This window comes from Bombyx mandarina, chromosome 04, assembly GCF_030267445.1.
Source record: "Bombyx mandarina strain Sakado chromosome 04, ASM3026744v2".
Taxonomy (NCBI): domain Eukaryota; kingdom Metazoa; phylum Arthropoda; class Insecta; order Lepidoptera; family Bombycidae; genus Bombyx; species Bombyx mandarina.
Window position 1 is genome coordinate 17,393,644 of NC_143211.1, and position 14,195 is coordinate 17,407,838.

The 14,195-nt window shown below is 38.2% G+C and overlaps 1 protein-coding gene across 2 annotated transcripts in view; it reads left to right on the top strand.

The window, feature by feature from the left end:
- The window catches only part of LOC114253388 (uncharacterized), a 195,005-nt gene extending 180,977 nt beyond the window's left edge, over positions 1-14,028 (top strand). For both annotated transcript variants that reach the window (XM_089727209.1, XM_089727208.1), the window contains 2 exons: positions 11,829-11,869; positions 13,834-14,028. In XM_089727209.1, coding sequence (XP_089583335.1) covers positions 11,829-11,869; positions 13,834-14,013 — 221 coding nt within the window. In that variant the 3' untranslated portion in view covers positions 14,014-14,028. The remainder of the gene's footprint in view (positions 1-11,828; positions 11,870-13,833) is intronic.
- The last annotated feature ends 167 nt before the right edge of the window (positions 14,029-14,195 follow it).

Below are 14,195 nucleotides of genomic sequence, written 5' to 3' on the forward strand. Positions count from 1 at the left end.
GCATTTACGTTGTAGATGTCTATGGGCTCCAGTAACCACTTAACACCAGGCGGGCTGTGAGCTCGTCCACACATCGAAGCAATAAAAAAAAAGTCGAAATATCTTCTGAAAAAATATGGCACACACCTCAAGATCAGGATCATGATCATATTAAAGCATCAATGCTTTGTCTAAAATGTTTGTAGATGTAAATGCATCATTGAAAATCATATCGACCACAAAGTTCAATGCTAAAATCGCTTCAGCAATGACATTAGAAATTTCGTGTACAGTGAGACACAAAAGTGCTTCGATACTACAATAAACTAAACTAGATTAATGTTGGGTAATATGTATTTGGTAAATAAAGTCACTAACGCCATCTAGTTAATTATTTTTAACTTAGATTAAAGTGTTCATAGGCTTATTAACTAAAGGGTGCATCACCCCGATGGAAGTTAAAGACTTGATCAAAGACCTACGTCCTCGCAAGGCTCCCGGTTCCGACGGTATATCCAACCGCGTTATTAAACTTCTACCCGTCCAACTCATCGTGATGTTGGCATCTATTTTCAATGCCGCTATGGCGAACTGTATCTTTCCCGCGGTGTGGAAAGAAGCGGACGTTATCGGCATACATAAACCCGGTAAACCAAAAAATCATCCGACGAGCTACCGCCCGATTAGCCTCCTCATGTCTCTAGGCAAACTGTATGAGCGTCTGCTCTACAAACGCCTCAGAGACTTCGTCTCATCCAAGGGCATTCTCATCGATGAACAATTCGGATTCCGTACAAATCACTCATGCGTTCAACAGGTGCACCGCCTCACGGAGCACATTCTTGTGGGGCTTAATCGACCAAAACCGTTATACACGGGAGCTCTCTTCTTCGACGTCGCAAAAGCGTTCGACAAAGTCTGGCACAACGGTTTGATTTTCAAACTATTCAACATGGGTGTGCCGGATAGTCTCGTGCTCATCATACGGGACTTCTTGTCGAACCGCTCTTTTCGATATCGAGTAGAGGGAACCCGCTCCTCCCCACGACCTCTCACAGCTGGAGTCCCGCAAGGCTCTGTCCTTTCACCCCTCCTATTTAGCTTATTCGTTAACGATATTCCCCGGTCGCCGCCGACCCATTTAGCTTTATTCGCCGACGACACGACTGTTTACTATTCCAGTAGAAACAAGTCCCTAATCGCAAAGAAGCTTCAGAGCGCAGCCCTAGCCCTGGGATAGTGGTTCCGAAAATGGCGCATAGACATCAACCCAGCGAAAAGTACTGCGGTGCTATTTCAGAGGGGAAGCTCCACACGGATTTCCTCCCGTATTAGGAGGAGGAATCTCACACCCCCGATTACTCTCTTTAGTCAATCCATACCCTGGGCCAGGAAGGTCAAGTACCTGGGCTTTACCCTGGATGCATCGATGACATTCCGCCCGCATATAAAATCAGTCCGTGACCGTGCCGCGTTTATTCTCGGTAGACTCTACCCCATGATCTGTAAGCGGAGTAAAATGTCCCTTCGGAACAAGGTGACACTTTACAAAACTTGCATAAGGCCCGTCATGACTTACGCGAGTGTGGTGTTCGCTCACGCGGCCCGCACACACATAGACACCCTTCAATCTCTACAATCCCGCTTTTGCAGGTTAGCCGTCGGAGCTCCGTGGTTCGTGAGGAACGTTGACCTACACGACGACCTGGGCCTCGAATCTATACAGAAATACATGAAGTCAGCGTCGGAACGGTACTTCAATAAGGCTATGCGTCATGATAATCGCCTTATCGTAGCCGCCGCTGACTACTCCCCGAATCCTGATCATGCAGGAGCCAGTCACCGTCGACGCCCTAGACACGTCCTTACGGATCCATCAGATCCAATAACCTTTGCACTAGACGCCTTCAGCTCTAGGAGCAGGTTTAGGGACCTCGGTAACCGTACTCGTCGAACTCGACAAAGAGTTCGCCGTGCAACCTAACCCATGAATCAGCTCGCTGAGTTTCTCGCCGGATCTTCTCAGCGGGTCGCGATTCCGATCCGGTAGTAGATTCATTCGCGAAGCAGCTACTCTTGAGTTGTTAGGTCTCCTTCGGAGGCGCTCGGGCAGCTGTTAGCAAATCCCACCCCTTCTGGCTGAGCCTTTGCTCGCCCACCTGTCCTGGTGAAACTGGAAAGGCCTCCGGGCCACCAGTAGTACTTCAATCATAAAAAAAAATAAAAAAATAAAGGGTGCTATTTTTACGAAACGAATAAGAAAAAAAAGTCATTTAACGTTAGGGGATTTTATTTATTTAGCTCTTGTTCTTTTGTTACGGCACTCTTTGAATTGACCAGCTCTGGATATACTTTAGTTAAATTGGTTAACTGGGCCTACATACTTCCCAAACGTGATTACCGCAATCCACCCTCAAAGGTCAAAGCCACAGTTGCATTGTATGAAAACATTCCTACGCTTAACACTGGAAAAGATGACTGTTTCGCGGCAGATTTTTTTTTACTTTTTTTTATTGCTTAGATGGGTGGACGAGCTCACAGCCCACCTGGTGTTAAGTGGTTACTGGAGCCCATAGACATCTACAACGTAAATGTGCCACCCACCTTGAGATATAAGTTCGAAGGTCTCAAGTATAGTTACAACGGCTACCCACCCTTCAAACCGAAACGCATTACTGCTTCACGGCAGGAATAAGCAGGGTGGTGGTACCTATCCGCGCGGACTCTCAAGAGGTCCTACCACCAGTAAATTAGATAGGATAATAACTACCCGTGCGGTTCCATTGACCCTTCCTCGATTTCACTACCCCAAAAACCTTGAAAGATCAACCTACCCTGAAAACCAACAAATAAATGATAAGTGTAAGCCCACAGATACGAACAAAAGAAATCAACTCCGATTTTTTCGTTGTTTTCATGAATGTCGCCACTCACCTTGAGACATGAGTTCTTAACAAAAACGTAACTTAACAAGTACAATATAATGTCGTGATTATTTCACTTACAAGTGCGGGTGTTTCGAATCCTTTAAAGCTTTCGTGGTTCCACGGAACGACGAGGACAGATTAACTTGTCAAAGTACTTTCATAATATGAAAAAATAAATCGGATTTTGTAATGAGAAGAAATATTAATAAAATGATTATTCAATTGAAGTTATTGAAATACTAATCTATACTTCTATACTAATATTATTATTATTATTATAAAGAGGACAGATTTGTTTGTCTGTTTGTATTGAATAGACTCCTAAAGTACCGAACCGATTTGAAAAATTCTTTCACTGTTTGGAAGCTACACTATTCCCGAGTGACATAAGCTATAAACTTTTTTGAAAAAAATTAGGGATGTTACTAAAACTCCAATAATGTAACCCAAATATCTGTATAAAAATTACCTAAAATATATATATTTTTTTTTATTGCTTAGATGGGTGGACGAGCTCACAGCCCACCTGGTGTTAAGTGGTAACTGGAGCCCATAGACACCCACAACGTAAATGCGCCACCCACCTTGAGATACAAGTTCTAAGGTCTCATTTATAGTAACGGCGGCTGCCCCACCCTTCAAACCGAAACGCATTACTGCTTCACGGCAGAAATAGGCAGGGTGGTGGTACCCACCCGCGCGGACTCACAAGAGGTCCTACCACCAGTAATTACGCAAATTATAATTGTGCGGTTTTGATTTTTATTACACGATGTTATTCCTTCACCGTGGAAGTCAATCGTGAACATTTGTTGAGTACGTATTTACATCGCGTGCTCTGCGAAAATTAATAAATATTCTTTACATCACGTGCTCTGCGAAAACTATTGAAGATAGAATAAAATAATATACTACGACTTTGTAGAACACATTATTATTTACAAAAAGTGTCGCGACAGCATATGTCTAACTACTATAGTTATGCCGCAATAAGTGTTCCTTTATTTTAAAAAACAAAACAACGTCAAATGTCGTTGAAATTTTTGTTAAAGACCCGAGCGGGGCCGGAGCGGGCCGCTAGTACAGTATATTGTACTCGCCCGTAAAGGGGATTACATTCCTAAACCAGAAAGCAGGTGGGCGGGTGAAACGAAAAACCAGTTATATAAAACCGAAATAGACGAGAGACGTACGGAACTCACTCAATCCGTATTGATGGCGGATTTAATAGACATCTGGTTTTTGATAGGCGCTAACCGTGATGAGAAGACGTGCAAAAATATCTACGTGTTAACAGGTTAAGATGTATCGATACAAAACAATACACAGTGTTAAAAACGTTTAGAGATATAGTAGCGCAGGGTGGATTGGGTTTCAGAGTCACATGTGCAGCTGTCATGGCGTCATTTCGCACCAACTGCCAAGCACTGATAGCGCGGTCTGATCATCTGTGGAACATCAAAACAACAAAAACAAAAAAAAAGCAACAAAAAATCAGTAACGCCTTAGTTTTCTTCGAACGAGGTTGCGAAGAGCACTCAGCAGTAAGCAGCAGCTTGGCTGTGATCCTGTCATCGCTGACGTCCATGAGCAGTGGTTCCCACTCACCATCAGGTTGGCGCTATGCTCGTCTGCATACACGGGCAAAAAATATTATTCTGTCAGATCAGAACAGTAAGATGATGTTCTTGATCTTGATCTTGTTTTTCCTTTGAGGCTTCAAAATTCAGACTCATTTTCAGATCAGGTATTAAAAGAGGTCTTTAAATAACTTATCTTCTTCTTCAAATAATCATGGCCAATGGCAGGCACCACGTCCGCTTCGAACTAAAATTACCAAAACTTTAAATGATAAGTTTCACAAAGTCCTCTAACGCAGACTGTGGGTACAAACTTAAAGCCACAATAAAAAAATAAAAAAACAAAATCAAATAGAAAGATGAACCTGAATATAAAATATACATAAGCATATATAGTAACAAAAAACCTGTGGGCAGCCTACAACGAAACAACAAAGACCTAAGACTGAAGAGATGCCGCGCTTTGTTGAAGCGGTACGCGAGAAAAAAATATCGGGAAATTCTTTTTTCGGATGAAAAAATTTTTACCGTAGAAGAGAGCTACAACAAACAAAATGATAAGGTGTACGCACAGAGTAGTGAAGAAGCGAGCAACCGTATTCCGCGTGTCCAACGAGGTCATTTTCCATCCTCGCTCATGGTATGGTTGGGAGTTTTTGTGAGAAAGGTGTAAAAACGAATGCAGTTGTGTATCAAAATACAGTCCTGACGAACCTTGTGGAACCTGTTTCTCATACCGTGTTCAATAACAGACACTGGGTATTCCAACAAGATTCGGCGCCAGCTCATAGAGCGAAGAGCACACAAGACTGGCTGGCGGCGCGTGAAATCGACTTCATCCGGCACGAAGACTGGCCCTCCTCCAGTCCAGATTTGAATCCGTTAGATTACAAGATATGGCAACACTTGGAGGAAAAGGCGTGCTCAAAGCCTCATCCCAATTTGGAGTCACTCAAGACATCCTTGATTAAGGCAGCCGCCGATATTGACATAGACCTCGTTCGTGCTGCGATAGACGAGTGGCCGCGCAGATTGAAGGCCTGTATTCAAAATCACGGAGGTCATTTTGAATAAACTTTAGTGTCATAAGAATCGATGTTTTGTTAAGTTCATTTTGGTATATGAATGGTTACATAATGAATAAACTTGTTTCAATTATTTTACATTAAACATGTGACAGAATTTATGACCTGACTAGGTATATAGATACTAAACACCCAGAAAAAAGAAACCTGTTCATCGCACGAATCTTTTCCTGATGTGGGAATCGAACCCATAACCTTTGGTGCAACAGTCAAGGGCGTTAACCACTGCACCACCGAGTCAGTCTAATATTAGTAATTTTCCATCCAAAAAGCACTTTGTGGTTATAAGTACAGTACAAACAATTTGCGGGGAGGGCGAGGCGCCTTGTGAATGCATCTGTGGAATCCGGATCAATATGTTTACAATCCTAGCTCAGAAATAACTCATAAAACTTCGAACGTCACTAGTCTAGTACATTTGTACGTGGAATATTATTTATTGGCATCGATGGATACAATAAGGCCGCTTTGAGTTTTAATTTTGAAGTCATCGTAATTTAACGAATCAAACTTGGACTAGTATCAATCGATGCAACTAAAACAAATTTTAAGCCCCGCGTGGGTAGATTTAAAAAAAAAAGTACTGAAACGTATCTACGGGCGACGGCCAAGACAAATGAATCACTTCTTCTCAGTCGTTTTTCCTTTTCCCTGTTTACCTCAACATTTCTCTGAGGCTTTCATATGGCTTCGATCAACAATAGTAACTATTGTTGATCATGAAGCATGGCTCTTATTATATTATAAACTAGCTGACCCGGCAAACTTCGTAGTGCCTCAACCGATAAATAAAAGACCGAAACTTTATTTAATTTGGAGAATTTTCATATTTATCTACCTTTTAAACCTTCTCTGGACTTCGACAAATAATTCAAGATCAAAATTAGCCAAATCGGTCCAGCCGTTCTCGAGTTTTAGCGAGACTAACGAACAGCAAAAATCGTCGTGGCCTAAAGGATAAGACGTCCGGTGCATTCGTGTTGAAGCGATGCACCGGTGTTCGAATCCCGCAGGCGGGTACCAATTTTTCTAATGAAATACGTACTCAACAAATTTTCACGATTGACTTCCACGGTGAAGGAATAACATCGTGTAATAAAAACCAAACCCGCAAAATTATAATTTGCGTAATCACTGGTGGTAGGACCTCTTGTGAGTCCGCACGGGTAGGTACCACCACCCCGCCTATTTCCGCCGTGAAGCAGTAATGCGTTTCGGTTCGAAGGGTGGGGTAGCCGTTGTAACTATACTGAGACCTTAGAACTTATATCTCGAGGTGGGTGGCGCATTTACGTTGTAGATGTCTATGGGCTCCAGTAACCACTTAACACCAGGTGGGCTGTGAGCTCGTCCATCCATCTAAGCAATAAAAAAAAAAAAAAACAGCAATTCATTTTTATATATGTATATAGATAGGGTGGCGCATTTTAGCGCGTACTTACCACTATTGCCACATTTTACAACACTCAATATCCGTGAAGATTTGTGTAACTTATCGAATGGCCAAAAAAATTTATATAAAATTAATACACGCTATATCATAAAGTGTAAGCGTAGTTTTAATCTTGCTCTATTGTTATACTAATTAACGTCCTAACAGCTAATTAAATGTCGTTCAATGCGTCAACACTCCGCGTGTCAATGTGTACACTAAATTTAATAGGTATACAACAAGCTGCCTTGTTAGCACTTCGTAAACATATCGGATGTGTATTGTGTGTGGATTGATTTTTCAAAAAGAAAAAATCTGGAAATTGAAGCAACAGGTCGATTTAAAACACATGGCTTTAACAAATTACTCTGAAAGGAAAATCCTGATGTTTGCCGTAAACAAACAAGATGAGTTACGTAAGACGTTTTATGAGCTATTTCTGAATTGTGCGAATAAGAATGATGATTCAACGAAGCGTCTCTATTGGTAGCTGTCATAAAACAAAATATGTTTGACAAAAATTTGAATCGCGTTAATGACATTTTCAAGAAAAGTTTGCATTTATACAAGTTCAGAAATCGAACAATGGGACTCTCGGTCTACCGGGTCTAAACATCCACTCGGAAGATCCTTTATCATTCCCTATACTTTTTCATTGAGGTATCTAGTGCCCATGGATCTGCTGCCTAATGTGCCTAAGGGCTTTCGATCATGAGCTCGAAATCTTAACTGTATTCGAGTTAACACTGACATATTTGCAGTACCAACGATTGAACATTAAATGTTTTAAAAAAAACCTGTTGCATATTAACTGTTTGAAGAGCCGCAATTTTTATACTTTACTTGAGATATATTATCTCTCAAAATAGGCGGTGGAATACTGGCATAAAACCCGAACTACCACTTAAAATTAGATACTCCGAGATGTAGACAGTTTCGTCTGCCGTCTTGAATCCTGTAGTTTACATGATCATAGAACTTATTTAAAACAACTGCATTTATTCTACTTAATACTCAAACCTTATACCGAAAACGTCTGAACAATCTAATTCTATAAAAACATATTTACCTTAGTAGAAGGGCTTTCACTACCCTCGCAATGAATTCATTCAATGTCACACCCACCGAGGGTGGGCGATGACGTCACGATTCGACCCGACAAACCGACGCCGGGTCCATTCGGTTCCACCCAGACCTTGATCGTCGCTCTCGTGTGATTGACGTACATTTATACTCGCATTAACGTTTACATACTAAAATTTTGTGTTTAGTCTGCTTCAGATAAAGAAGTATTATCCTTTTGCCTATCGTTTTAACAATCAGTTTGACTATGAAATAGTGTTTTTCAAAATGGCGTCTTGCGTGTTTTTTAATTCGTGTCATTGACGTGAGAAAATAAATACATTTGCTTAAATTAATGGATTTATATCAATTAGTAATCACTGACATCTCAAGGTTCGATTCATTTTACGTTCAATGTTTTGTTTAGTTAAAAAAAATACTTGTAAAGGTACAAAAATTAGTTAACCGTTGCCAAATAGAAATTAAACCACTAAAGCTGTTCAATATTACTAAATAAAAATACGGAAAATCGGATCGCGAACAGAAAGAAAAAGGTACAATGTTTTTTCTTTGCTTCTTTATAAACTGATCTACAGTTGATTTTCATATTATACATGTATATTTCAGACTTGATGCATATTTTATCATATTTTCTATTTATAATAAAAAATGGCGGGTATTAATCTAGTTTAAAAGACATGTTACAAACATTAAAAAAATATCAATGCATTTTTTTATTCATTTTGATGTTTCATAGCTTATGTATTTTATAAATTAATACTAGACGTGCCGCGCAGTTTCACCCTCGATAAAGTTCTAATGATGAAATAATGGAGTTCATTGTATTTTCTCGGGATAAAGAGTTGCTTCTGTCACTCTGGTTTATAAGCTATAAGTCGATTTAGAGACCGTTGGTACGAAAAGTCATGAACAAAAGCTATCGTAGCTGTTTAGACGGCGTTGCCTGCGTTATGCTGTTTACCACGATAATACTACCTTATTTGTGTATCGAGGTTGTAAAGTATTTTTATAAGAAATTCAATCCAAATGGATACAGCCATTTTTGTGTGGTGGACCGATTGGACACTAATATTCAAACATACATTCTGATCCATAATAATTAGCCGTAGGGTATATTAAAATTTATTTGCATGTCACATTTTTTTTCGTGCTGTAGATGCCTCTCGATTTATAAGAACATTTTTGATTGGATTTGGTTTATTACAGCTGTTACGTAATGTTTACTAAGGTTTTTTTATTGATTATATAGGTGGACGAGCTCACAGCCTACAGGTGTTGAGTGGTTACAGGAGCCCATATACATCTACAACGTAAATGCGCCACCCACCTTTAGATATAAGTTCTAAGATCTCAGTATAGTGACAACGGCTGCCCCACCCTTGAAACCGAAACGCATTACTGCTTCACGGCAGAAATAGGCAGGGTGGTGGTGCCTACCCGTGCGGACCCACAAGAAGTCCTACCACCAGTAAGTTTAAGTTGTATTTGTTTTATATTTATAGATGACAGACAGCATTCATGTCTATTATTTCCGGTAGTGACTTAATGTAATGTGGAGAGTGAGATCGTTCACCAATAGACACAAAAAAATTTTGAGGGGATTTATTTTTACTTTTTTGTTTTATTCGCTTACAATAAAGAAACGTAGCCAATACAACCACATATATTTTATTTTGTAATACCTAAGCCAGGTCTTTTAGTTAATTGACGACGTCAATCCTAAAAGCCATAGCTAAAGATTTTGTTGCATTTCCCTGCACTCGACCGGCACTTGTCCACAGATACTACACGGCTACTAGGCCACCATTACAACACGTTAGCATCTTAAGAAGCACTTAATTAGCAAAATAAACAAATTCAGATATCACTCCTCACGCTCACTTCATCCGCAGCCTTAGGTAATCTCAAAATCTGCTTTATTTTATGTAAAGTGCTTGCATTTTCACTTGAAAATTAATTAGGATATCTCGAATAACCCATTCCAACCTTGAAGTTTTAAGCCTAAGCACGAGTTTGAAAATTTTGAAATATATTTACGAAGCGGGATTGATATCCCATCACAAATTTTTAAAATAAATTTATACTAAGAAGGAAGCAGACTGCGCCAGGAAGCTGCCTGCCAAAGGACAATGCCCATTTTGTATGGGCGTTTGGAACCCTAAAAAAAGTTGTCGCGTCATGATGGTTTTAACTTATTTTGATAGACAAAGAAATATCGTTTCATATTCAGAAAACTATTTTTATATTCTCACCCAGGTTTAAGAGAAATCTGTTTTTTTCTGCAGCTAAAATTAAGTTGTTAATTGTTTTTTTCGAAATCAATAATCGCTTTCATCATTATTTACAGTATTAAATAAGTTAATTGTGGTTAATGTTGCTAGAAATAAGCCCTTACGTACATTTTATTATTATTATTATATCCTCTTAATAATAATAAAATGAAATGAAAATCCGGAAGCCGACAACGATATTGTTGTTGTTGTTTTTAAATTCGCCAATAAGCAGGCAAAGAGCGTAGCCTATACAGCCTAGTCTGTCGTAGTTATATTTTTTTATGTCAATAAAAAGCCGGTGTATCTCTTTTTATTGCTTTTTGGGAGTTTTGACGTCAACTCGATGAATAGCTCATTGAGTGAGCATGAATTTCCGCAGACCTTTTATCTTGAAAATAAAAAAAACAGTCACTGCTATGTTAGCCACAGTTTTATTCCAATGCCTCAATAATCGTGAACAACGATTATTGACGTTTAATCCACAAAACAACGCCCAATTTATATATTATACATCACAATAAACTATTAAAAAAACATTAAAATAAAACTTCAAGTGACGCTTCACTCGGGTTGCTGCCAAAACTCTCTGATCATATATAATAAGAATGGAGTAATGGTAGGCCATTGAGATTTTTACTAATGGAATCATTAATATCTAAAAATATTAAATAAAATAACTCATGGTTTTAAGTAATAATTATTATTACAATATATAAATATTGAATTGAACAAAAATAAAGTAAAAAGTCTGTGAATTACAACCATTAGTTATTTTTTTTAATTTGTTGTTCAAGTCACAGACAGCTCTTTCATTTGGCAGCATATAGGTTTACTATAAGGCTGTATGGGCTAAGCCCTTTGCCTATTGGCGAATTTAAAAACTATGGCACTAAGTTTTGGGATGTTATCAAATAAGTAATTTATTTTTTTGTAAAACAATGCCAGGGCGAAAGAAATGTTGATACATAAACTAAACAACGTAAAAAAATAAGGCATAGTTTTTCAAGTACAAATAGTTTTGACATAAAGTTGGCCCACTTTTGGGCATTGTCCTTTGGTTTTTTGATTTAAAACACAAATGTCCACTACAAGAGGATCCGAAACGTTTTCATTTTTACGCGCCAAATATTAATTTAATTCTAATGCCCTTGTCGCCTAAGGGCCGGTTTCACTATGGACATATATTATCATTTTATGTACGTTTTTACGCACGCATTTTACGGACAATGATGATATTGAATGAATTTTATGATATAAGATAGTGAAATTTTTTCGCAAGGATTTCATTTTTCACTTTTATTGTTTGTCCTGTTGCCTTCTTCATGCACAACTCTGCTAACATTTATTTGAATTGCACAATTCGATTTTGTTCCAAACGTGTCATTTTCATTTCCAAGTTTCAATATAATATATTTAATTTTATAAAAGCATGTTTTTATGGTATGTGTGTGTATTTGTATTGCATGCAGTCGGCACGTCTCCTTCTCCAATGACAAACTACAGACCCTTGGTAAGATTAAGACTTTTCTTATTTTGTATTATTTAATTCCAATATTTTAAATGCACTCATTTTATGTAAGATAAATATGTACGCAATGTTTTAAAACTAATCATCCAAAAAATCTCCGATTTCCTAATTGGATTATCACTACATAGTATAAAACAAAGTCGCTTTCTCTGTCCCTATATCTGTCTGTCCCTATGCATAAGCATAAATCTTTAAAACTACGCAACGGATTTTGATGCGGTTTTTTTTAATAGATAGAGTGATTGACGAGGAAGGTTTATATGTATAATAGCATCCATTAAATAGTGGTGAAATCAATAATAAATTACAGTTTCCGAAGCGAAGCGAGGGCGGGTCGCTAGTTATATTTATAATCAGCAATGTCAATATAAACTATTAAATAGCTCATATTGTGAATTGCGTTTCTAGGGGAAATAGATGAATATATCCATAAGTATTAATATAATTATTATATAATATAATATAGTATAATTATCAATCCTCAACAATGATATCTTTGTACTTAAATATCTGTACGTCTCGTTTGTTCTCTGAATCGTTATTAAAGTTTATTGACACTATCCAAAGCCGGTCGCGCTCCGTTCTGGCTATCACTAATTTGTGGCGGTAGGTGAGACATAGAACACAATATATTGACAGATGCTTGAATCTAGCTAACGAAATTGTCAAGATAAGCTTGCATATATTTAAGTTTAGAACAATGATACTCGGACCGTCGGTCTATCGAGAAATTTCACCCGCTCAGTGGAAGATCTTCTCCATGTTGTATGAAGAACGTATAAAGAATATCCCGTGGACTTGCCAAAACAATCTTCCATACAAACCTTTACGAACATAACTAAATAGGCATCATTCAAATCAGCCGAGCCTTTCTCAAGTGATGCATACATGTAGCAACATATTTTTACAAAATGTATATAAATACACTTTAGCCTAGTAAAATTTTATTTTTAAATTGCTCGTTCAATTGTTGTGTGGTCGTTCGACTTTGCTCTGACATCGTTCTGTTTACAAATAGGGGAAGTTAACCCCGTGGCTTAGTATCTTCCCAAGCTATTTAAGAGAGAGCCTTGTCCGAAAATCCGATAATCGAGAAACGTACATATTTTCTTCAACACATATCTGAGCGTAGTTCTCTTCTATATTTCTCAAAGGATTCACCATTTCTCTACCTCTATTTGCAGTTGAAGTTTACTATTTTAGTGCACTTCTAGTTCCTATTCTACTACTAATCTGGTTCCTTTTGGGATATGGATATTCCTTCGTGCAAATCTAATACGAGTAGTAAGTACATCATCATACCTGAAGCACATTCAAGTTTAATTCATTTCAGTGACATATATATAGGGCAGCAATGAAACATGAAGAGCGTTTCCTTCAGTCCTGACTATCCTATCGTCATCAAACAGTCATTCTAAAGTAAATAATTAATTAATGGACTTTAAAACAAGAGTTAGATTGTAATCTGAATTAGATTCTAGACATGGTTATATTCCATTTCCACGGATATCGATTGTTATGGTTTTTTTTAATTGAATTAAAATAATATCGATAAAAGGTAATTAAAACGGTATGTGGCCCAGGCATGTTAAGACGCGTTCAATGACAAATCGTCTCAAAAGTCGAAATAGGGTTAATAGTTTAGGAGATATGGAAAACAGAGCTACAAATACGCAAAACCACATAAAAATACTTTTATAAACTCACAAATTGTAATCTTGTTTTGAATTTGCATTTCTATTGATACGTCATAAGGACTTAATAAGTTAAGTTGTAAGTTACTTCGCGTTTTATTGTTACTATAATAATAACTGAAAAAGAAAACCTAAAGGATTTATTTACTGTGAATTAAAATATATTATACGCCTAAACCAGTCTTACCAGCACTGAGAAACAATTTGATAAGCATTTCCCGTTCTGAAATGTGTTTGTTTGTTGTTTTCCAGGGCTCCGCGGAGTCGAATTGTTCGCAGCCGTCGTCGGAGCTGTCGCTGGACGATGACAAGGAGGCGCTGCGCAGAGAAAAGGAAGCGCAGGCTCTCTCACAGCTGGATAAGGCGAGGGTATGTATGCCTGATGAACATTCCAGAATGAGCATTCTACTTGCAAACGTTCTAGAAACCTGAGAAGCGAAGTGCATGGTCTTCGCACGATTTATGATGTTTGGCTAGTTTTGACCGTGATTGATACACGATTGAATAATTTAAATATGAAATCTCACACAGGGGTCATAGTTTGTTGATCATCGATTTTTTTCCTACCTATGCTGATAGCCTTAAGAGGCTATTTCAGCTTCACCCTAATACGT